Source organism: Equus asinus, chromosome 21, assembly GCF_041296235.1.
Source record: "Equus asinus isolate D_3611 breed Donkey chromosome 21, EquAss-T2T_v2, whole genome shotgun sequence".
Lineage (NCBI taxonomy): Eukaryota > Metazoa > Chordata > Mammalia > Perissodactyla > Equidae > Equus > Equus asinus.
In genome coordinates, this window is record NC_091810.1 from 53238251 (window position 1) to 53261331 (window position 23081).

At 45.7% G+C, this 23081-nt stretch overlaps 2 protein-coding genes across 9 annotated transcripts in view; one reads left to right on the forward strand and one right to left on the reverse strand.

Annotated features, from left to right (window-relative positions):
* The window catches only part of EXOSC7 (exosome component 7), a 32319-nt gene extending 22336 nt beyond the window's left edge, over positions 1-9983 (reverse strand). For all 5 annotated transcript variants that reach the window (XM_014852439.3, XM_044754893.2, XM_044754891.2 and 2 more), the window contains exons 1-2: positions 9863-9983; positions 34-135 (exon numbers count right to left, since the gene is read on the reverse strand). In XM_014852439.3, coding sequence (XP_014707925.1) covers positions 34-135; positions 9863-9919 — 159 coding nt within the window. In that variant the 5' untranslated portion in view covers positions 9920-9983. The remainder of the gene's footprint in view (positions 1-33; positions 136-9862) is intronic.
* Positions 9984-10103: 120 nt separating this feature from the next.
* ZDHHC3 (zinc finger DHHC-type palmitoyltransferase 3) overlaps positions 10104-23081 on the forward strand; it is a 57452-nt gene continuing 44474 nt past the window's right edge. For all 4 annotated transcript variants that reach the window (XM_014852441.3, XM_014852444.3, XM_014852443.3 and 1 more), the window contains exon 1: positions 10104-10246. The gene's annotated coding sequence lies outside the window, so the exon portion shown is untranslated. The remainder of the gene's footprint in view (positions 10247-23081) is intronic.

Genomic DNA, 23081 nt, shown 5'->3' on the forward strand with positions numbered 1-23081 from the left:
CACTTGGGCATGGGCTGCGGCCACAGTACTCACCAGCTTGACCCTGGCAGACCCACTGGTGTTGGACACCACATCGGTTTCCACGTCGACACATCGGTAATCCTCACAGCCACGGCCATCCACGCGGAGGTCTTCCTAAGTGTAACAACCACAGTCCTAAGGCTGTCATCCCAAACCACCGACAGACTCCTAAGCTGATTCACTCCTTTTTTCTCCCCTAGAGAAATATGCATAACATCTCCTTTTCTCGTAGTGAATCATCCAAAATTCTGTCCTCATAGCTAATAACAATTTTATTATTTTACATATGAGGAAACGGAGACTTAGAGAAGTTAAGCAAATTATCTGAGGTCCCACAGCTAGTGAAAGCAAACTTAGTTCCCATTCCAGGTTGGTCCAAGTGCAAAGTCCATGCTACATACCATGAAACAGAATAGGCACACAAAAGTAAGCAAAATCTGAACAAGAGACAAAGTAAGCTGCCTCTTTCCAAATCTGCAATTCTGAAATTGCACCAAGAAGTATGTGTTGTCAGAGCTACAGGAGACGACTCTCAGTTGTAACCCTCCTACCCCCCAAACTCACTAAGATCTACTCTGTAAACAGCTAAAAGTAACTAGCTGATATCTTCTAAAACACGCATTCTCTAAGACATCAACAAACCTAGGCCTGAGGGCTGCCTGCTTTTGTAAATTGTTTTATTAGAACACAGCCATGCCCATCCACTTAGGTATCCTGTGGGTGCCTTCACACCACAGCGGTAGAGCTGAGTGGCTGTGATATCATCTGTACGTACAACCTGCAAGCTCAAAATCTTTATTTTTCAGCCCTCGACAGGCAAAGTCTGCCGCCCTCTGCTGCAGAAGATAGTTTCAGGGTGGTCTACACACTGCCTGTCCATTTTCCCCATTTACTCACATCTTCAATTATTTACTTGTATCTGTATAACCCAGAGATATCTATTTTATGCTGTGGTTTTAATCCATTACTATCATTATTTATTTTGTGGTTCAAACTGTTCCAGATTTGTCCACTGGGAGCTCTTTTGTGTTGGTTCCTGCATTCTTTCAACACGCCTCCAATCTTTTTTGAGCATTCCTTTACTTCTGACAACACAAGATGTTCCAGTCTCTCGTATTTTCCCTGCGCCAGCCTGGGATCAGCCTTTTCTCTAAGGAGCCCTGTTTCCCTTTATCGGAGAACTCAAAAACCAGGATCTGGGTGCTAAGTAAGTTCATTGCTACTGGGGTGTCGCTGCTTCTAGACCTTCTCAGTAGACAGAGCTAGAACGTACGTGCGTGTGCACTAACTCACACATATACAGATACTTGCCCATATGTACTTCTGTTTCTCTCCACAAATCTAATGAAAAGCCATGTGTTTATACTGATGGTTGGTTCTAACCTTCCTTCTTGTCTTATTTGTAACTTTTTTCTCAGATAAGGAGAAACCTGGCTCTCATTATCTACAATGTATTTATGTATTTGTTAAATCTTAGTATTCACATAAAGTAGTTACACAGTTGCTAACCCACACCTTGGTGAGAAACAAATTTACTAACAGCACACACTATCTGGGTATAGCTCTTCCCGTCTTTAGCCTACAGTGCCCACTCCACATACTGTTTTCCAGTTGTCTTCCCCAATCCTTCCATGTGGCTGTTACTCATTTGTACCCGTTAGCTTCTTTTGCAACTGTCCCTGTTTCAGTCTGGGTCCCCCATATCCTGGCTACTTTTCATTTCTTATTTACTTCCTGGCTATGTGGACAATTATCACGGTTCTAGGAGTCAAAGCTATCAGAAGAGGTGTGCATAGAGAAATGGTACTCTCCCCTCATCATGCCCCCTTTCCTACTACCCCTTTCCCACCCACTGCAGGCAGGTAACCAGTCTTTTTAGTTCCTGGCTCACCTTTCCCATATTTGCTTTGCACAAACCAGCAGACACACGACTACTGTTAGATCCCCTCTTTCTTACATGAAGGGTGGCATACTACACATCCTCTTTTACGCTTCACTTGTTTTTTTAAACACTTAACAATACATACGCAGGAAATCACTCCACATCAGCTCATAGAAATCTTCCTCACTCTTTGTAAACATTTTTTGAAAGCACTTTTTTTCCCAGGAAAAAATTAATAACTTCATCAGATTCTCAAAGGGGTTAATGCTCCTCGAAACGTTAAAAAAACACTTCTCAAGTATGCAACTGTCACAAACTTATCTTTAAACTGCCTGGCTAATTGCTTATGTGATTGACTTTTTTATTTTGAGAAATTAAAATATAGAAAAGCAAAACACTGCATGCTCTCACCACATAGTACTAACTACTACCATCTGTCATGTTTGTTTCAGCTCTTTTACTCTCTCAACTCTTGTTAAAGGAGAGAAAATAAACATCATAAGTCCAGCTGAAGTCCCTTAGCAGCCCACCCACTCCCAGCCCATTCCTTCCCTGGGGGCAATCCTTATCTAGAGTCTGGGGAGGCATGCACTTGGAAAGCAACAGAATTTCAAGTCTAGGAGAAGGAACCTCTGGGTAGCCCTCCATCAGGTGATCCCTCCTCACTGGAGGATCCCAAACTATGTTAACTGTGTCTCTTCACAACCCCACCCACACAACATGAAGGCTTCCTGGGCCAATCTCTGACCCACCTCCCACACCTAGCCCAACCCCCATTTACCCCATCCCCTAGGTATGCCCTGCTAGGAAAAGTGACAACCTGGCCCAGAAACATAATTCACAAGGAATCTTTTAGAGGTTGCAGATATGTACAAGTGTGAGCAATCACTAGGAGCATCAGTCATGGGTTCCAGGCCTGGTCCTGCCGTTAACTAGCTGCTTGACCTAGGACAAGTCCCTTCCACTTCCGTACTAGTTACATCATTTGTAAAAGATGGAGATTGAATGAGATGACCTCAAAGGTGCTTCTCGAATTCTACACATCTATAAATTAAAACATCCACAATTATTTGCAAAAACTACTAGTAGTTACTATTTAATGTGCATTTACTATATACTAGATAATGTGCTAAGAACACTACACAGGTAACACATTTAATCCTTATAATCTTCCTATCACATAGATATTTTTCATTCCATTTTAGAAATGGGGAAACAGGTCAAAAGATGCTAAATGGCTTGCCTAAGGTCACAAAGCCAGTAAGTAGCAGTTGAATTCCAAGCCAGAGCTCTTAACCACAATTCCACATGGCCTCCTGCATTCCAAAGGGTCTCTTCACTGTACAACAAGAGTCGGCACAGGTCTCCCTCAAAGGATGAACTGCCTGGCTTATACTAGTTGGTCCTGATGATGGTAATAATGACTCTCTAAGAAGGGAGGCCACAAGGTTATAGGGCTTCCGACTACTGCTTTAAAATACCACTCGCTCTGGAAAGATCTAGTCACAACCCTTTGTAGTGACAACCCACTTGTTCCAAGATGGGACTGCGGGTGTGTCAGAAAACTGGGCCTCACCAGATCATGCCTTTCTAGCCTTTAAATCATCTTCTGCCCCCGGGGGAAGGCTCAGTAGGAAAGGCTCAGACGACAAGTAAGAGATAAACAAAAGCTACCAATTTTCCTTCCCAAGGATACATAGAGTATAATTTTTTTTTCATAGAAAAAAGCAGCCAAAATAGGAGAAAAACAAACCAAAAAACCAAATGAACTAGCCCATGAATCACTGTACCCAGGTCAACTTTTTTTTTAATCTCATTTTCCTCATAAAATGCTTAGGAAATTACCCAAATCTGCTTGGCCTGGCTCAGAGCCTGACACCCTACCACAATTTGTCTTCATCTGTAGTACTCAGGAGCAAAGGAATTAATTTATATGTGAAAACTTAAACAGAGGCTGCCCTGAAGTGAAAGCTCCATTTAAAAAATCAATAGACATGTGAACAGGTGATGGCCAACACCATGGAGCAGAGCCCTGTCCTCCCAGCAGAGGAGACGAGGCTCCTTTCTAAATAAAGGGCTTTCGGACGCTGGAATGGCTCCTGGTGACTTTCAAGTTGCTACCGTGGCATCACAACCCTGCCAGCTGGGTGTGGCATGACGGCATCACCTCCAACCCATATGTAAATCTCTGCTGTCACATACCAGCTTTGTGACCTCGACAAAGTCAGTTCATCAACAGCTGAGTCTGTCTCCTCCTCTAGAAAGCAGGACTAACCCAATCTCACAGAATTATGAGAATCCAAAAGCCATAAATCACTTAAGGGGAACCCTCAGCACAGAGTAGCACACAGGAGTCCCCCGATAGCAGTTCCCTTCCCCTGCTTCTGGGGGCATGCATGAGCTCACCGAACCCTCAAAAACAGCCCTGGAGAGAGGTTACAGACAAGGACATTGAGGCGCCAGGTTTCAATCTCCTTAGTGACAGAGTGGAAGGACATACAACTCAACCCAGAGCTGCTTTTCCTCATACCCAGGTAACCCAGGCCATTACTCCTTACTAGAAGCTGACAAGTCATCTCTAAAAATCCACCACACTTGAGAGGATTTAGACTCAAAGTGGTCCTGTGAGGCGACATTACCCCCGTATTTCCTTGCTTTGACTGGTCCAATACCTCAGAGCTTGCTAGGAAAGAACTGAGACCAGAATGCCTCCCATACTAGAAAGCAGCCCTCCTTTGGAAAGGAACCACAGCTGGTCCAGCTTTGCAGGCCCAAGACACAGCAGGCAAAACTAATGTTGATCCTTGTTTCACTTGCCAAGCTTGTCGAGTGGTCCCGCATTCCTTTGAAAGGATGTGATTCCACTCATCTTGAAAGTGCCTAGGCGCAGGCTTCTTACGCCACGGGTCTGTAAATGGAAAGTGCACGGGGCTCAAAATCAAGAGTCCTGCGGGCTGCCTCTAGTTCCGCATGGTGGCACTGAGCAGCTGAATACTGACTGCTCAATCTCACAGCTGAAGACCAGGCTGGCCCTGTTCTCCCTCCTCTGTGCTGCTCCCCAAACAACACTTACAATTAAAGCTAGATCTGCAGAAAAGAATCTGAAACCATCAACTGAGCTACACTTCCCTTCAACTGCCAAGAAAAATTCAATGAAATAGCTTTGACAGGGCCCCAAGAGAAATCTCTCTCGGTGGGGCTAAGCGATTGCTGTGGCCCGGGCTGAAACTATGAGGCCAGTTTAATGTCAGGTCATGGCTATGGCACCAATAGGCAGAATTCTGGAAAGCCTATTGTGCCTACAGCTCTGAGGCCACATAACCGAGTCACCATCTACCTCCAGTTGGCCAGGGCCAGCGGCAGGGGCCTGATCCAAGGGCAGACAACCCAGAGAGTCACCAGCTCTTTTTGGCATGAAACTGATTCTCTCCTTGGAATTTGAGCTCTGATCTGGGAAATATTTGCAAGAAGAAGGGAGTTAAAGGAGCTGACAGGTCATGGTATGGAGGGAAGCTAGACAGGCCACACAGAAGTAAAGGTGGGGGACAGATTTTACCAAAGGGAAGGGAAACTGGACAGCAAGTGGCTGCGAAGGGATATACTTCAGCAGAGAGAAGTGGAGGTGTCACCAGAGACATAAAGTCAGGCACACAGTCACACAGACCACTTGATCCATGGTGGAACCCATGAGAAGCAGGGCCCCAGAACTGCTTAGGGACTTTCTAGCCCTTGCCACAAACTTTCTCTTTCTTGAGATAACGTAACAATCTCTAGCCCTCCAAATCAAAAGACCTTACATCTCAACAGTCACAGGCCAAACCCCTAATGGGTCACCATGAAAACTGGGGATATAATGTGGATATTTAGGAAAAAGTCACACTTCTGATAGAAAAAACAAATTTGAAAGGGAGCCAATAGCTCTTCAGGGTTGGCCACATGCCAGGTGCTCGATACTCTCTTATCTCTTCATTCCCCATTCTGCCCCTAGATGGACATGTTCTCATTTTACACAGGAGGAGCTGGCTCAGCTCCTCAGGTAAAATCACTCTCACTGCGAATGGTGGAGCTGGGAAAGGAACCCTGCTCAGCCTCACTCCAAGTCCTCAGTCACACAGAGGTGGGAGACCACACGACCTCAGGCAGGAGGGAGCAGAGAGTTCTGCAGTAGACCTGAGGCTGGACCAGGCCCATGGCTTGCCCATGGGCCAATGTCTGGTGGCTGCATCAAACTCTCCCAACACTTTATGAAAAGGTCCATTCCCAGGCCCCAGGCCTAGGCCCAGCCCCAGAGGTTCTGGTTCAGAAGGGCCAGGTAAAGTCTGGGAATCCGCACTTTGTGGGAGAGCAAAAGGCACCTCAAGGCTTCAGAATCACTGGGCTAAGATGGAGATTAGCAATATCATCTCATGGACAAGGAAATCACACATCTGGGCAGTTAAGAAAACCTGGAAAGAGGATAAATCCTAAGTTCTGGAAATTCTGAAATCTGTCCCCAAATTCCTGAATATTGTAAACAGAGAAAAAAAAGTTTGAGATAACAAGTTAGTAAAACAAAACCTGTACAAACAAATGTAAAATAGGGTTCTAAAGGAACTTATAACCAACCTGGGAAAAATACTACCTTAAAAGATAACAATACAGCAATATATGTCATATACTATTTAAGGTCTAGAAAAATGGTGGCGGGGGGCAGGGCTCAGAACTTCCCCTCCCCCTCTCTGTTCCCCCACACGCTTTCAGAGGAAAGGAGAAAGAAAGAGAAGTAGAAGAAGTGGGGATTCTCTCTGGCCTTTGCCTTTGGATCCCTATGTAAGGAAGGGAAGACAATGACTTTCACTGCAGTGGGAAAGTGGCGTGAGAGTTGAGCATGGGCTTTGCAATCAGACAGACCTGGATTTCTATCCCAGCTCCACCACACACTTCCTGTGTGACCTTGGGCAAGTGACTTAACCTGTCTGAGCTCAGCTCTTCATCTGTAAAGTAGAGATAATAATACTTACTTTCAGGACTATTTTAAATACTCACCTTGAGGACTGTTATCTTCAAAGGCTGAGAGGAGACTTAATAGCAACCAATTAAATCATATATTAAAATATTGATTTATTGGGGCCAGCCCCATGGCCGAGTGGTTAAGTCTGCGCAATCTGCTTCAGCAGCCCAGGGTTAGCTGGTTCGGATCCTGGGTGCGGACCTATGCACCACTCATCAAGCCATGTTGTGGTGGCGTCCCACATAGAGGAATTAGAATGATCCACAACTAGGATATACAATTATGTACTGAGGCTTTGGAGGGAGGGGAAGAAAAGAGGAAGATTGGCAACAGATAGTAGCTCAGAGCCCATCTTCCTCACAAAGAAAAAAAAGAAAGAACGAAAAAAAATATTGATATATCAACCTTCCCATTTACCCTTCCCTACCACCTCAGATCCATTCTCCATCCTTCCCTGCCCTAATCTGTGCACCAGGTTGACTCCCCCAAAACTGCATCACCTGGACTCCCTTTGCTGGCCTCTGGTTGGTTATGGCCAATGGAAGACACCAGAAGGAGATCAGACAATGTTCTCCCTCTCCCTCTAACCTGTGGCCACATCTGACAGTGCCTGCATCAACCCAAGCCTACAACTTCTATTGGGCAACTCTTCCTCCTCAGTCCCAGCTAATACTGGCATCAATAACATCATTTCCTCCCTTGGCCTCTTTGGCCTAGGGGTAGAGTTACTCCCTGTGGGGTATGTCTCCTAATACATACATTTTTTGCTTGAGCCAGTCTGTTGGTTACCATTACTAGCAGCTGAATCCTCAACACACATCACGACATTAATTTCAACTGCTTCTAACTACCACCAAAACAAGATGAAATATCCCTGAAACAGTAAAGGAATCAAAGGCTAAAAGGAAAGGGATGCCAGAAGCTGAAACTGACCATACTGGACCAAAGATGAAAAGTAAAACAAAAAATGATTAGGTCTGTGTGGGCAATAACAGTATTCTGGTTAGGCGTGGCTTAAGGTGCACTGCTGGCACTCAGAGATCAACGAAACAAAAGTTTAGGCAATTTTAGAACTGAATCAGTGGAGATCCTGTGGTAGGCTCATTCACCTGCATTCTAATCTTTATTTAGACGGTGTAAATTCTGTTTTGCTTCTCCATAAATACAGAATTTTGTTTCCCTCCTCCACAATGTTGTGGCCACGTTAACAGTCCTGATGAAGAGATTTACTTAAAGGGAGTTACTCTGCTTGGCTCTGCAATACACAGAACAGAGCACTTACCAACAACTGTGGCCCTAATATGTCCATGGTACTGGTGAGAGCTTTAATTTAAAAAATGAAAACACTGTCTAACTCATCTCCCTTTTAAGGCCTACCTTACTCATTCAGCGTTAACTGAGTACTTGTCAAGTGCTGGACATTGCCTGGGCCTTAAGAGTACCATACAGAGAAGTCAAGAAATTATTACCTTTCAAGATCCATGAAGAAGTGATTGAGCCTCTAAGACCCCTAGGATCAGGCTTCTAGTCACCTCTGCAACCTAATCGTCCTCCATTTGCCCAAGCCCACCCTTGTGGCTCCATGCTTCCTCCACCTAAGGGCCTGTGAATTCACCATTCCTTCCTTCTGGAAGGCTCAAGCTTAATTAGTCATGCTGAGAGCTCAGCTCAAACGCTATTTGAAGCCTCCTCTGACCTCCCAGACTAGATCAGGTTGCTGATTTTTCTTCTTTCACAGCACTAAGTACAATTTTACATATAAACACACAAATAGATCTGTAATTTCTGACTCTTCCCTCTAGCATGGGAGCTATATAAGGGTAGGCTCTTTCCTATCCCTTGAGTCTAGCTCAGTCCTAGGCTGAATGAATGAACGAATGAATGAATGAGTCCCGAAAAGATACAGGAGGGACATTTGATACGGATTTAGGGGAGCAACTCCACCTCCTTAGGGAAGCATTCAAAGCATTACAGCCCCCAGGATTCTTTAGCTCCTTTGACCTCCACTAACTATACCACTCCTTTGGCATATTTCTTATATTCCATCGCCTTTATTTTATTCATCTTTGAAATAAAAAAGGAATCAAAGGCTGATGGAAAAGGGACGCCAGAAGCTCAAAGTGACCACACTGGACCAAAGGTGAAAAACAAACACAACAGGATGAGGTCTACAAGGGGAAAAAAGGGATTCTGGGTAGGCTTCGGCAGACGTGTGGGAGACATCTCTAATCTGGGGAGGTTACAGACAGGAAGGACATACTTGGCTTTCCTTGGTAGCTCATTACCAGGCCCAACATTCTCCGACTCTCGTTCTGGACCGGTCAAAACCAGGGATTGAAGACTGAGCACACAAGATCTTAGTATAGTTATAGTTGCCTCTAGGGATCTTAGTTCTCCTCCAGCAAAATGGGAAACAGCAATAATTATGCTACTGGCCGAGGAGCCGCTTTTTAAACTAAACCCCCGCCCCCGCTCTCTTTGTAAGGAGCTTTTATATTTTCAAAGCGCTTTCACGTCGCATGCCTTCTCTCCCTGTGCCTCCCAAACACGAGGTGAGGAAAAGCAGGCCAGATGCCCACCTCCAATCCCCATTTCCTAGAAGAGAAAAGAGAGGCTCAGTCCAGTGAAGCGACACATCAAGGGCAAAGAGAAGGCCCTGGGGTGGTCCTCCCTCGCTAAAACAAAAAGCCTCAGGGACTGCCCCCTGCTTCCTACCGGGGTTCGGAACCTTGTGGACCCTTAAGGCTGCAAGCCCGCATACAGTCCTAAATGGACGCTCACCGCCCGGTCCTAAACACGCCCGCGTTGCCGGCTTCGGGGTGCAAACACTGGCCGCCGAGCTATTTAGTCACGAGGTAAACCCAGCCCTCCGCAGCCCAGCCGCCTCCCCGCGGGAGAATCGAGGGCCAGTAGCAACCCGCAGGGCCCGGGAACCCGGCGGCCGACGCTGACGCCGCTGACGGAGCTACCTGAACGCCGTGCACGATGTACACCTTCTCTGCCTCGCTTAACGCCACCGACGCCATGCTGCCAAGCCGCCCGGCACGCCACACGTCATCCGCCCGCGTCGCCCCCACGCCGACCGCGCCCCCCGCGCCCCTGCGTCATCAAGCTGCGCGGCGGCCGCTCCTGCAGCCGCCGCCGCCGCTGCCGCCGCCGGGAGCTCGATGGGCTTCTCCTGCGCGCCGCCCCGTATCTGTCCGAGTGCAGGAAGCCGCGGCGCCTCGTGCCGGGGAGCCATCGCTGCAGCCCGAGGCCAGATCCCGGGTCGGGGGCTGCCGGGGGAGGCGACGGCGGCGGCGGCGGGAGCTCCACCGGGGACCTGGGACTGGGGAACTGCCTCCGGCTTCACGGTCAGTTGGGAGGGGGAACTGGCGTTGGGTGAAAAAACTGGGGTGAGGTGAGAGGAGCGGGCTGGGGCCGGAGCCAGAGGACTCGCAGTGGGAGAGGCGGGCAGCGCAGTTTGCTCGGAGCTGGAGTTGAAGTAGCTGGTCGTGCGTGCGTGTGTGTGTGTGTCCGTCCGTCCGACAGAGAGACCGACCCCGAGTGAGGAGAGGCGGACGTCGTGATTGGCCCGGGGGACTGTCTCCTCGCTCTCCCCCGCCCCCAATCCTGCATTTTCCTGGTCCCTAGGTTGGTTGACGAGAAGAGGCGATGAAGCGCTCTTTAGCTCCTTCTCGGTGGAAAGTGTCCGGGCCAGGAGTGATTGCCCACTAGTCCCGAGGAGTCCTCACTCCGGCCCAGGGATTCTCCCCACCCGCTGTCTCTGGGGTTGACCGAACGCTGACCCAGGACTTTGCACGATCCCCTTGGCCCAGGTGGTCGCCAGAGCATTGTCCCAAAGAGAGTAAGAGGGAGAGTCTTGGTAACCGGCGCTGGCGAGGGGCACAGCGGTGGCTGGAAGTTCCGGCTTGATGAGGTGATCGTTGGGAGCTGTGGACAGCTGCCCGAAGAAAGGCCAGCCCCAGCGATGGCCGGGTAGGAGTATGGGCCTTGGATATCCAGAAAGGATACCTGCAAGGTGAATATAGGGTCACTGAAGCAGCCGATTAAGGCGGGGCAGACAGGGTACGGTACACATTTTAAAGGGGTCATGTGTACCAAATGGGGAAAGTTAACCCAAAGTGACTGAAGCAAAGATGTGATCCGATGACTTTTCCAAATGTCCCATTTTTGAGGAAGCTCCGTGTTCTCAAAAGTGAAAGTAACCCTTGACAGTTTGATCATCCAAAGAATGTTTGGTGTTTATCAGGCAGTAGCTTCAATAGTTTCACAGATAACTATTGGGAGCCTGCCAAGGATGGGCGTTGTGCTAGCTTTGGAACACTAAGACAAGTAAGACACAGCTTCTGCCCAGAGAAGCTCCCCAGGCAGGGGGGAAGGCTCCTGGGCCAACATAACTACAGAACACAGTGGTTAAGAAGTATGATGGTGGCACCAGTGAGAGGAGGGTACAGAGAGGAAGTACCTGCCCACATTTTTAAGCACTAAACTGCTGAGACCCAAAATAGATGATCACTTCTTAGTAGACTGGGCATTAGTTGTTTTTTAGGTCTCTACATGGTTCTCTACAGGTGCACCTACAGGGAAGACATCTTGCAGGGTTAGACTTTGCCCTCCAGGGAAACTGGGAGAGCTGAAGCCGGAAGAGTTCCTCTCTAAGGAAAGCACAGGTTCCCCACCTGTTGTGGCACATAGATGCCTTGGTGTGTGGCTGGATGCCTGGATTCTATGTGAGGATCTCTGTGTGATGAGATAACAAGGGACTACTGATATTAGAAATGGTATTTTGTGCTAGAGATTGCTGAGAAAGGAGAGACCTTTGGACATGGAATTTTAGTAGCTGGGATAGCTAAGGGGATTGAGGCTTTAAAAAATGGCAGCAGATGGACAGATCAGAAAAGACATGGGAAGAAAAGTCTTAGTTTGGATACCGTGGAATCATCTTTGCATAAAAATTTTTTAATATGTCTTTAAAAATATAGAATATATACTTAAACTATTCTCCTGACAATTGGCTAAATGTTCCTTACTGAAGAAAGATGGGAAGTATTTGCTAAATAATATTATGGACGACGTCTGACAGGTTAGGCTAAGTAGGAGGAGAGGCATAAACAGTAGAATGTTTATTTTAAATTCTCTCCTAAAACAATAATACCTTCACTAATCATTCTACTTCAGTGTTGCCAGAACATTTTCATCATGTTCGTTGTGGTAATGCATTAGACATTTTTTAAACCCATAAATTCAGAGTTCTTTTTTGGTTTAGTGAAGCAATTCAAAGAGATACGATAGCCAGAAAATCAAGAAGCCAAGGATGGCACATTATTCTATTAAACCAGTTTGTTTTTCCATCAGGTCAGATTCTTTTGTTGGCATACTGTTTTGTAGGGCTGTCTATTCTAAATTTCTGTACTCTATTATAATAGTTTCATTTAACCACTAACTTACATTGTTATTATGTAAGCTATTATGTGCCAAGCACTCTTGTAAAGTGCTTTACAGAGACTAACTGATTCAGTCCCCACAATAGCCCTATGAGGCAGGTACTATTATCCCTACTTTACAGATTGGGAAATTGAGGTGCACAGAGGTTAATTGTCTTAACCGAGGTCACAGATCACATAACTAGTAAGTGGCAGAGCAGGATTGGAGACCAGGTAGTCTGGCTCCCATACCTGCATTCCTAACCATTCCCTTCTGCAGCCTTTCCCCAGGCTCCATTCCTCTCACCAGAGTATTTAGTGAAGGAAGCCTATGTTTGTTATGGAATTGGTAACTGCCCTATAAGCTATTGTTAGTTTTAATTCCAAAAGCAAGGAGTCTGTTCAAGCATAAACTCATATCCCTTGAATCCTTTTTGTAAAAGAATGTAGAACATGGTACTAATGGGAGGTTCTTATGTCTCTTTGAACCAATCCTTTTAGATAAGGGAAAAGGTTACATACAGGCTGAGTAGAGCTTAACTCAGAGTAGCTGAGGGGAGCCCTCAACAGCAGAGAAGGCCAATGGATCTGCTACAGAGAGCTGAGATAGGCATGGAGACCCAGATTCCAACTATGTGCCTTACTCCTAGAATAGACATCTAGAAGCTCTTCAGACAGTCAGGAAGTACTGTATTTGTTTACATGCCTGTGAGTCCCTAGTGTTCTTCTGAGTCTGAAGAGATGAGAAATTAAAAACACGTGCCTGCCTAAAAGGAGTTTAGGATTTATTATAGCTGGGGAGCCTAGGCACTTGAACTAGAGCACGAACAAGACGATAAAATAAAGTGCTCAATTGAGGTGCATGGTAATTAGACTCGGAGGCCAGCCTATAATAAGGTGCTAATTGTGCAAGCCAGGTATCAAGGGCTAGAGGTAAAGAGCTGCTGCTAGCTGCTAGCAGGCAACAATAACATTACGGAGATGGAGTAAATCTTTCCCACCTAGCCTTAGTTAATTAAGGTAATAAAAACTGGTTACAGAAGGTCATCAGGGCAGTGCTGAGTCCGAGGTGCTGAAGTTGCAGAGAGCTCTTAAAAGCCCAGCAAGGGAACATTTTACTCCCAGTCTGAAACAGAGGTAGCCAAGTTTTAGGCCTTTTCCTTTGCATTTTCACAATTAGCCCAGCACCCCAGAAAAGCAAAAGTGAGCTCCTGTTTTCCCTGTAGATCTGTTTCCTTTAAAAACTTTGCATTTGTCCTGTCTGCCTTGTCTTAAAGAATACTCAATATGAATAACCTGTGATAGTCAGACCAGCAGATCTGAGTCTGTCTTGCTGCTCTAGAAATTATAGTTTGGGATTAGTGGTAGAAAAATTGATAGGAATACATGGGTAAGCTTATTCCCACTGAGAGGTGAGGTCTTCACGTGTATTTCATTTTCAGAGAGTGGCAGGGTGCTTCCTATGTCTCTCATTAGGGCATGTGTAAGAAAAGGGGGATCACATACCCTCATTAGCAAATCTGGAAATATTTAAACACACGTGCACACCTTAATAGCCACAGAAAGTAACAGAGTGTGAAGCAGAAATGGAGGAGTGGTATCTGGATATTGACCTGTTTGGGGGCAGGGAGGCTAATGCCATGCTGCCTCTAGTTTCCCCCTGATTTTGCATTTTTTAATCATTTACCTTCCTCTTCAGAAGAAGATTCCAGAAACAAATGACTGGGTCATTCCTGGCTCTTGTCTGTGAAGGTGAGAAGGCTATAGTTGCATATCCCACCTACTTCCATCTTTCATCCAGGGAATGTGTGGAAAACTCCATCTTTTCCTAGTCTCCAAACTGTAACTTTTGTGGTATGTAGAGACGTGGATTTTCTGAGCTGCCTGAGACATGAATATCTCCTCTTCAGGGTCAGTGGGGATAGAATGCCTTTGGGGGGGATCAGGTTTTCACCTTAGGAAAATGAGCCTAGTGGGACCAGTACAGTTCTGGCCACAGTTCTGTTGCAATAAGTTTTTACTTTGTTATATACAAAGTGTGAATTTCTAAACCAAGAAAGAGTAGCAGAGACTTCAGAAAGGCAGGTTGGTTAAGAAGATAAAGATCTAGGGTGAAAAGAGTATTCGGTGTCTATGCCAAAGATCTGGGCTTTGCCACTAACTTGCTTTGTAAATTCGAGCAAGTCAGTTCACCTCTCTCAACCTCTGTTTACCCTAAAATGCATATCTTACCTGGTTGTAAAACTCAGAATAGATCCTAGATATATAAATATTTAAACATTGAAAAATGGTCATGTTTAACTTTGGATTTTAAGACTTCTTTTACCACTTTGTAATATTTGATGTATTTTGATAGTGCTTTTTCCTCTCTGAAAACAATTAAATGAATGAACAAAAGGAAATGGTAATACATGCCATACTTGACTAAAGAAACTGCACGTGCTCAGGAAAGTTTCTAAGTGATGGGTTTCTTTTTGAGTATTAACAAAGAATGGGGAAAAGAAGTTAAGGGATGCTTTTGGTAAAAATATAAAATTCGAGAAATTAACAAAGAAAATGTTTAATTTGTTCCTGAGAACAGAGGAATCAGAATCTCAGCCCTGCAAGGGATGTTAGCAGTCAGCTCAGTCTCCACTCTTGTTTGGTAGATGAGGACTCTGAGGCTCAGGGAGGGTAACTGTCTTGCCGGAAATTATGAGGTTAGCAAGCAGCAGGACTGGGAGTAGAGTTCTGGCCTCTTAACTCCAGGCCCAGTCTTCATTCCATGAAGCACTAGCCTCCCATCCATCCCCAAAGCCTTCCAACAGATGCCAGGGAGCCCGTCACCTGGTAGGCAGGGGCTGTGGACTTGTAGAGCACACTCCAGCCACGTTCCTCCCAAGGCTGTGCTCTTGCATTGCCACTTATAGTGCCTGGGATAAGTGGGATCAGCAGAGTCCTGAAAGCTGAACGGCTTCCGTCCTTGAAGCCTGGTGCAGCTGCAATACTGGTTCTCTCCTTCTCTTCCCCAGCTCTTCCTTCTGATCCTTACAAGCACTTTTTGCTTTTAGTCCCTAAAAAAGCCAACCTCTTGCCTGGGTGATGTCACAGTGGCTACATGTCTGCACATGGCACAATGTGGGGCCAGGTACCATTTTCAACACCCTCAGGTGGCAACCTTTGCTGGTTGATCTCTGCCTAGTATGGGTGGGCTTTCTCTCAGAAAAAGCAGCCTGCTAGAACTTGGTGCCACAGGAAGTATTTCCCAGCAGAAGCAGATTTTAGGGACTCAATCTTAAGGTGACTCTCCTGACTGAAGCTTCAGAGCTCTCCTGCTTTCTGGGTTAAGGCAGAATCAGTCTTCTAAATGTTGGCTGGTGTTCAGCCAGGGACCCACCTTAGAATATAAAATGCTTAAGTCCAGGCCTGTGGCCTCTGAACGCCACTTCATGTGGCCCACTCGCTGTCTCTGCATAACCATGTGTGGGCAAGAGAGCCAAACTGTAAGTAACCTGGGTCACTGGTGGAAACATCAGCACCCCTCCCCCTTTTGTTTCTAGTTATTGGGCAAAATGAATGGTTGTAGTGAGTAGTTCAACATAGGCTCTGGAATGAGAGCAGACTTGGGAGTGTATCCTGTCTCCACTGCTTCTAGAAATAAGAACTTAGGCAAATCTCCCCATGCCTCAGTTTCCTCATCTCAAAAAGAGGGTGTGAAAGTCAGTGTACAGCCCAGTGCCTGGCAAGTAGTAGACATTCAGTAAGAGTCAGGGCCCCACTCCACATTCAGCATGCTCCACACCCTGGCAACAGCAGGCAGAATGCCCATCTTGGAACCTGCCCTGACAGAGACCAGAAGGCATTTCAGTGCCAAATGAGATCACGCACCTGGTTACAGAGGGTTCCACATACTATGAGAGTAGTATCACACTTATTGACAAATATTAATTGGGTAGCTAGATCAGTAATATATTGTTGCCTTTATTAAGATTTTCCTGCTGGGGGAGCCGGCCCAATGGCACAGCAATTAAGTTCACACGTTCTGCTTCAGCAGCCCAGGGTTTGCCGGTTCAGATCCTGGGTGCCGACGTGGCACCACTTGGCAAGCCATGCTATGGTGGGCATCCCACATATAAAGTAGAGGAAGATGGGCACAGATGTTAGCTCAGGGCCAGTCTTCCTCAGCAAAAAGAGCAGGATTGGCGGCAGCCTCAGGGCTAATCTTCCTCCAAAAAAAAATTTTTCTGGCTGGGTTGCAGACTTTCTAGAAAGAGGAGTTAATGCAGGAAGATCACAGCATAAGCAACCAGTAGTTACCATCCGTTAGACCTAGAAAGGAAGTTAGCCACCTCTCTAAACATTTTATGGAAGATCAACTGACTCCTTGAACTTCATTTCTTCACCCATCTGTGGAACAGGCTGGACTAGAGTTTGGAAGAGGTCAGCTAGGCCCTAGTGTCTCTTTCAGAAAGGCTGTGTTTTTGAGGGCCACAGTGTTTGAGATGTCATGCTCCATACAGCCACCAGAAGTAAAATGACTCACGGAAGAAAGAACACCGAATGGGTGTTATAGGCTCCCGGGAGCCGGTGGAAGGAAAGTCTGCTTAGAGTCCATTTCTTGGGTTTTTAAAAAAGAGTCACAGGGCTTAGAGATCTAGCCCTTCCCGCTCACTTTAGAGATGAAGACGTTAAAGCTAAGTTGATGTGACTTCTCCTTAGATCAGATCCATCAGATGTGTGTGAGGGAGGAGGAAGCAGAACTTGTGTTTCCTGCTTGGCCATTCCTCCTGTCCCCCTCTTGCAAAAGAAAAAAAAGAAGCCATGTGCTGTGTTCTAAATGGCGTCTCTGGTGGCAAGCAGAGCTGGTTTTGAATCCTAGCTTTACCACTCCCTCACTTTGTGTGGCCTTGGGAATATTACCCAGAACCTCTGTGTCTCTTTCCATCTACACAATGAATAATAAAAGCTACTGTGCTGGGTTATTGTGAGAATTCAAACGAGCTGCTTTATCTAAGTCCGCGATCATAATAGGCATTCAGTTACCGTTGGTGCGCATCTCCATTCCTGTACACAGCACTGTATGTTTTGTCTAAAACATATGTGTTAGACGGAAGCTCAAATGGACGTCCATTTCCTCATTTGTAAAACAGAGGAGAATGACTAAAATCTGTAAGATGGTCTTTAAGGTTCCTTCCAGCTTTCAAATTCTGACTTAGTGATTTTTTTTTACCAGTTAATGTCATGCACAGTCTTATTTTAAAGTCGTCTTCTTAATTTTTCTCATTGTTGCGACATATGATAAAAGCACACCCGTAAAAAGGGAAAGTAGAATGTGTTACCCAAACAAGTGTAGTTCCTACTGACATCCAACGTTTATGACATATGTCATCCCTGTGTGGGTGTGTATTTTTTTTAATAGATCTTGAAAGCCAAGAGGTAGTAAACTAGCCAGTTGTACTACTAGAGTCAGTTGTAGTAAGTGGAGGAACTTTTAGCCTCCATGAGCTAAAATCCCAAACTTTATTCCGAAATGAAGACCCATTGTTAGGAGTCTGAGCATGTACACAAGTGAGTTTTATAAGAAGGTGGCCAGTTATGAGGTAAGAAGGCGAATTTCCCTTAGTGACCACTTCCTGGTTCCTTCAGTGAACTTGAATGTGTATAGGGTTTGGTTTGGGGGTGCAATATTTTACCTTTTTAAAAAAAAATTTTTCTTGAAGGTTGAGTCTTGCAGAAACAAGAGACAGGCAGAGGGAGACATACCCTCACCCAGAGGGAGAAACAAAACTTGCTGGTAAAGATCTCGTAGAACAGGCCAGGGTGCTCTGCCTGTCTGGACACCTTCCTTAGCTGGCGGGGTGTGATGCGGAAGATAAGTCACCTTTCCTTTGGAAAGCCACACCCTTACCTTTTGGAAAAAGTTCAGAGACTCATGCTGGTTTTTAATGAAATATTTCAAACATAGTGATTCATGGTTCATTCTTTGTTTTTCTGAGTCATCTAAAAATGGGTATAAAATTTTACAATCCTTTTAGATCCTTACACAAATTAACTTAAGAAAATTGTAGCCCAGATAAGTTAGTTTTCTACTTGATCAGATTCATTTCTAAAGCTTCTAGGACATGGACCATTTATTCATCTTTAAAGTTGTAGGCCTGGCTTGTGAATACTTTTATACTTTAAGTGTATCACTCTAAAATGTGAGAAGTTCTAAAAAAGACAAACACCATATTCTTAAGACAGTAGCGTTTAAACCGTGGAAGCTAATTGATATGCTCGTTAGGATGAATTTCAACTGAGAATTATGATAGAAATATCAGAAAAGATGTTGCCTTCTTTCAGTGGACCTTTTAAATGATTGTTTAACAGTAGACCGAGTTATTAAACTGTGGTAAAAATTAGGTGAGAATTCAATGTTTAGAACAGGTTCAAGAGAATGCCAGCCCTGTCCCCCAATAGCAGTCCAGCATAATAGTAGATTTATTAACCTTTTAAGTAGTCACCTGAAACAAATTTTGACCTAAAAGCTTCCTATTTACAAGTTTCTACTACCTTGCTGACGTTCGTGACGTCTGCTAAGGAGTTAATGAAACTGAGTTTCAACTATGTAGTTCCTTCTAGGAGAGACCTAGAAAGTTTAATCCTTTAATTTTTTTTAAATAAATTTGGATAAACCTTATCTCTAAGCCAACAGAAAATAATTGCACCTGATTTTGAGTTTGTTAAGCCAGTCTGTGTACAGATGTTTTCTACAAGCCTTAATGGTTGGGTTCATTGTCCTTTGTTAATCCTACTTTAATCTATACAGTCCCAAGGCCTCTTGTATGCTGTGCATGAATGCATGTGAGGATGTGGGTGGGTGTGGTTTAGGAAAGTAATCTTCACAAAGTACTTTGAGATGCTTAAAAGGATTTGATTTTAGGGGCCGGCCCCGTGGCCAAGTGGTTAAGTTGGCATACTCTGCTTCGGAGGCCCAGGGGTTTGCAGGTTCTGATCCTGGGCGAGGACATGGTATCGCTCATTAGGCCATGCTGAGGCGGTGTCCCACAAGCCACAACTAGAAGGACCCACGACTAAAATATACAACTATGTACTGGGGGGATTTGGAGAGAAAAAGCAGAAAAAAAAGATTTTTTTTAAAGGTCTGCTTCCATTTTATTTACAGTTTTCTTTTCTTTTCTTTTCTTTTTTTTGAGGAAGATTAGCCCTGAGCTAACATCTGCTGCCAATCCTCCTCTTTTTGCTGAGGAAGACTGGCCCTGAGCTAACATCCGTGCCCATCTTCCTCTACTTTATATGTGGGACGCCTGCCACAGCATGCCAAGTGGTGCCATGGTTGCACCTGGGATCTGAACCGGTGAACCCCAGACCGCCAAAGCAGAATGTGCAAACTTAACTGCTGCACCACCAGGCCAGCCCCAGGATTTGGTTTTAGATCTAGCTGAACTACTGCATGACTTCGCTATAGGATCTTGTCTCATGAAAGCAGGTGAAGTAGGACTTGTTGGCAATCTGAGAGGATCTGGGGTTCTTGAGATACTCCCTGAACTGAGAACAGTGGAGTGTTGGGGCTCTAATACATCCAATACAGACCTTTTATGTGACGATCATGCCTTTGACTCCTGTTGGTAAAGCATGGGCTTTGGGTCAGTTTTGTTCGGCCAGGGGGTGGATTTAGAAGGATTTTCCCCCTATTCAACAAATGATGATTAACGACAGATACTATAGCTGGATTCTGCCCATCACTAATGCTCAACACTTGGCCAGGCATCCAGCCTTGGTGCTTGTGAGCTTGGCCTTAGCATCACCATTTTCAAACCCTCTGAGTTGCCTAGCCATGGATAGGCAACATTGGAACTGAGTCATAAGTGGTATACTCCAAAGCCAACCCAGCACCCCACTCCCTGGGGCTCACAGGGCCCAGACTGCATTCCACTAAATACGTTTTTGTCTGCCTGTCTGGGTTAATGGAAGGAGCCACTTGCGGTCAGGCGTAATGAAGCACGTGTGTTATCTATAGGTGGATCTGGAGGCATTTCTCTGGACCAGAAGCAGTGGGGTTCCTTTTAGAAAATTAGCCCTAATTTCAGTCATTCCTTGGTTTTGCTTCTGAAACTCTAAGAAGGAAAACTAGATGATTTCCTTAGATGTGTGACAGAACACACTGACCCCCTCTCCCCCCAGAGCTCAGATTGTTATTCTGATACTGCATCTATCTCATCAGGATTGCTAGCTCTAGGGAGCTCAAGAACCCCTCCCACGCTCTGAAGCTTTTTCTCCAATGACTTCCTTAGCCCTGGGGCTTAGTCTTTTCACCTGTCTGGCCCTCAGTGCATCCCTCTGTCCAGTGGAAAGAATAATTTACCTTGGACAGAGATTACTAACATATAGAAAAGCCAACTCTTTAATACTACAAAACCTTTGACCAAAAAAGTACCATGTAGATTCCTATAATTAAAATTGCAACATGATCATTGTTCTCAATCTTTCTTTGGAAAACTGATATCACTTAGAGGAAGAGAAAACTGAGTTCCACCAAGCTGGGACTCAAGCCTGTTGCCTCAGTGCTTCCCCGGGCTCACTGGCTGCTGGACTCAGCCCTCACATCTGTCTTGCCCAACACTGCCAGAGTGGCCTTGCTATAGCATGAATATGGTCCTCTCACAACTTTCCTCAGAAACTGTGGAAGCTCACCATTACCTCCAGGGTGAAGTCCCAACTCCTGAAATTTGAGGCTTTGTAAAACATAACCTTCTCCCTACCTTTAAACCTTCATCTCCAGTTACCCCCACACGCCATTCCCAACAAAGCCCACATACATGCACGCTCATGTACATGCACACGGCCCTGGACATTCAGCCCCCACCAGCACCACCACTCTCCATGCAGGTCTGCTCACCCCCTTGCCCTTGTCTAAGCAATACACTTAACCTGGCTCCATGCCCTGCTCAGATTCCGCCCCTTCAGAAGTCCTTGCCATGGAAAAGTCTATTTATCTCACTTCTGGTTTTGTAGGGGTTTTTGTTTGGGGTATTGCCCCTCTGTTGTGCTGTCCACTAGTCACCTGTGTGTTAGAATTATTGTGGGGTATGTCTGCCTGGTTCATGTATCTATTCACTCGTTGAGTTGGGAACTATTGAGTTGAGCATATACTCAGATACCAGGCTACAGAACTAAACAAAACGGGCCTTGCAGGTTAGTAGAAAAAAGCAAAGACTAGTCTTACCAGATTGGGAGCCTGGAGAGGGGAATGGCGGGGCTGAACAGGGCAGCACACACACGTTATTGTCCTCATCATCCCGTATGTGTGAGCAGTTCCTTGGATTTAGTGGCTGCTCCATGAATGTCTTTGAATTGAAGAGAGGAGACTTCAAGAGCAAATAGGGCAATGGAATGGGGTGAAGGGGGGCAGGGAGTGGGGTTGGAGGAGCTCACCCCTCTTGAGGGTATGAGCTGGCCAGCATGGGTGGTACTGAGGGTTCTGGGACCCACTAGCCTCCTTGTGGGCCTCCTCCAGAGCCCTGAGCAACCGGTTTTGCCCCAACTCCTCTTGAGCAAGGACTCAAGTGAGGAGTGGGTCCTTGGCAACGAACCACTGCTCAACCCCAAGGATTGGAGTTTCCCTAATTCAAAATAGAAAAGGGAAAGAGGTCAATCTTTGCCCTGTCTGTCGTTGTTAGGGACAGTGAAGGGAATGTGTACAGTTTGTTTCAAGGTGGGTTTTTCCCCATATTTCTCAGAGTTTCAGTTGGCTAATTTAAGGAACAAATCCTTATTGGAAGGGTACTTCCATTGCTTTTGGGGGACCTGGGGGCTAAGTAAACTTTTTATAATAGTATGCCTTACTTGGTTTTTTTGCATGTGTTTTTTTTTGTTTTGTTTTTTTGAGGAAGATTAGCCCTGAGCTAACTGCTGCCAATCCTCCTCTTTTTGCTGAGGAAGGCTGGCCCTGAGCTAACATCCGTGCCCATCTTCCTCTACTTTATGTGTGGGACGCCTACAACAGCATGGCTTGCCAAGCAGTGCCCTGTCCGTACCTGGGATCCGGACTGGTGAACCCTGGGCCACCGAAGCAGAATGTGTGCACTTAACCACTGTGCCACCGGGTTGGCCCTGTGCCCTGCTTGGTTTTGATTGGGATATTTTGAAACTAAAATGGGGATTGAAACGTGCTCTTCAGTTTAACACACAATGTCTGACTCTGCAAGGTGTACCTTTGGCTGGGTCCTTTCCCAGATCACAGGCTCTTGCTCACCAATGGAGGACAGTGGGAAAATAGAGCTCCTCTGTACACTCCTTGGTCCCTTGTTGTTCGAGGATAGAACATTCTGGTTACTTGAGTAAGAGTCACAGCCTACCTTCCTCGTGGTCCTATCTGGTGCATCCTTCACCATCTAGAATATGGCCACAGCCCTGAAAGTAAACAGACACGGCCTCCAAGAGGTGAGCCTGGGATCACAAAGCTCATGCATCTTACTCTTGCATTCATGCAATGAGCGCATGAAGTAAGTGACTACTGTGTGCCAGGCACTGGGCTAATGAAAAGACAGGGCTCGCAGCCCTGAGAACTGTATGGTGGGAGAGCATAGCAGGTCTTCCCTGAAGGCCTATTAATTAAAATGAGTACTCTTCTTTTATAAACAAATCTAACAAGATTTAGTTTTATTTGCTTTTCTAGCCCACAGCCAATTAGCAGTAGAAAATAAAAAGTATGTTGAGAGGATTGGTAACTAGAGACACAGAAATGACAGTAGCCAGGAATGGAGGAGAAAGACAAAGAACC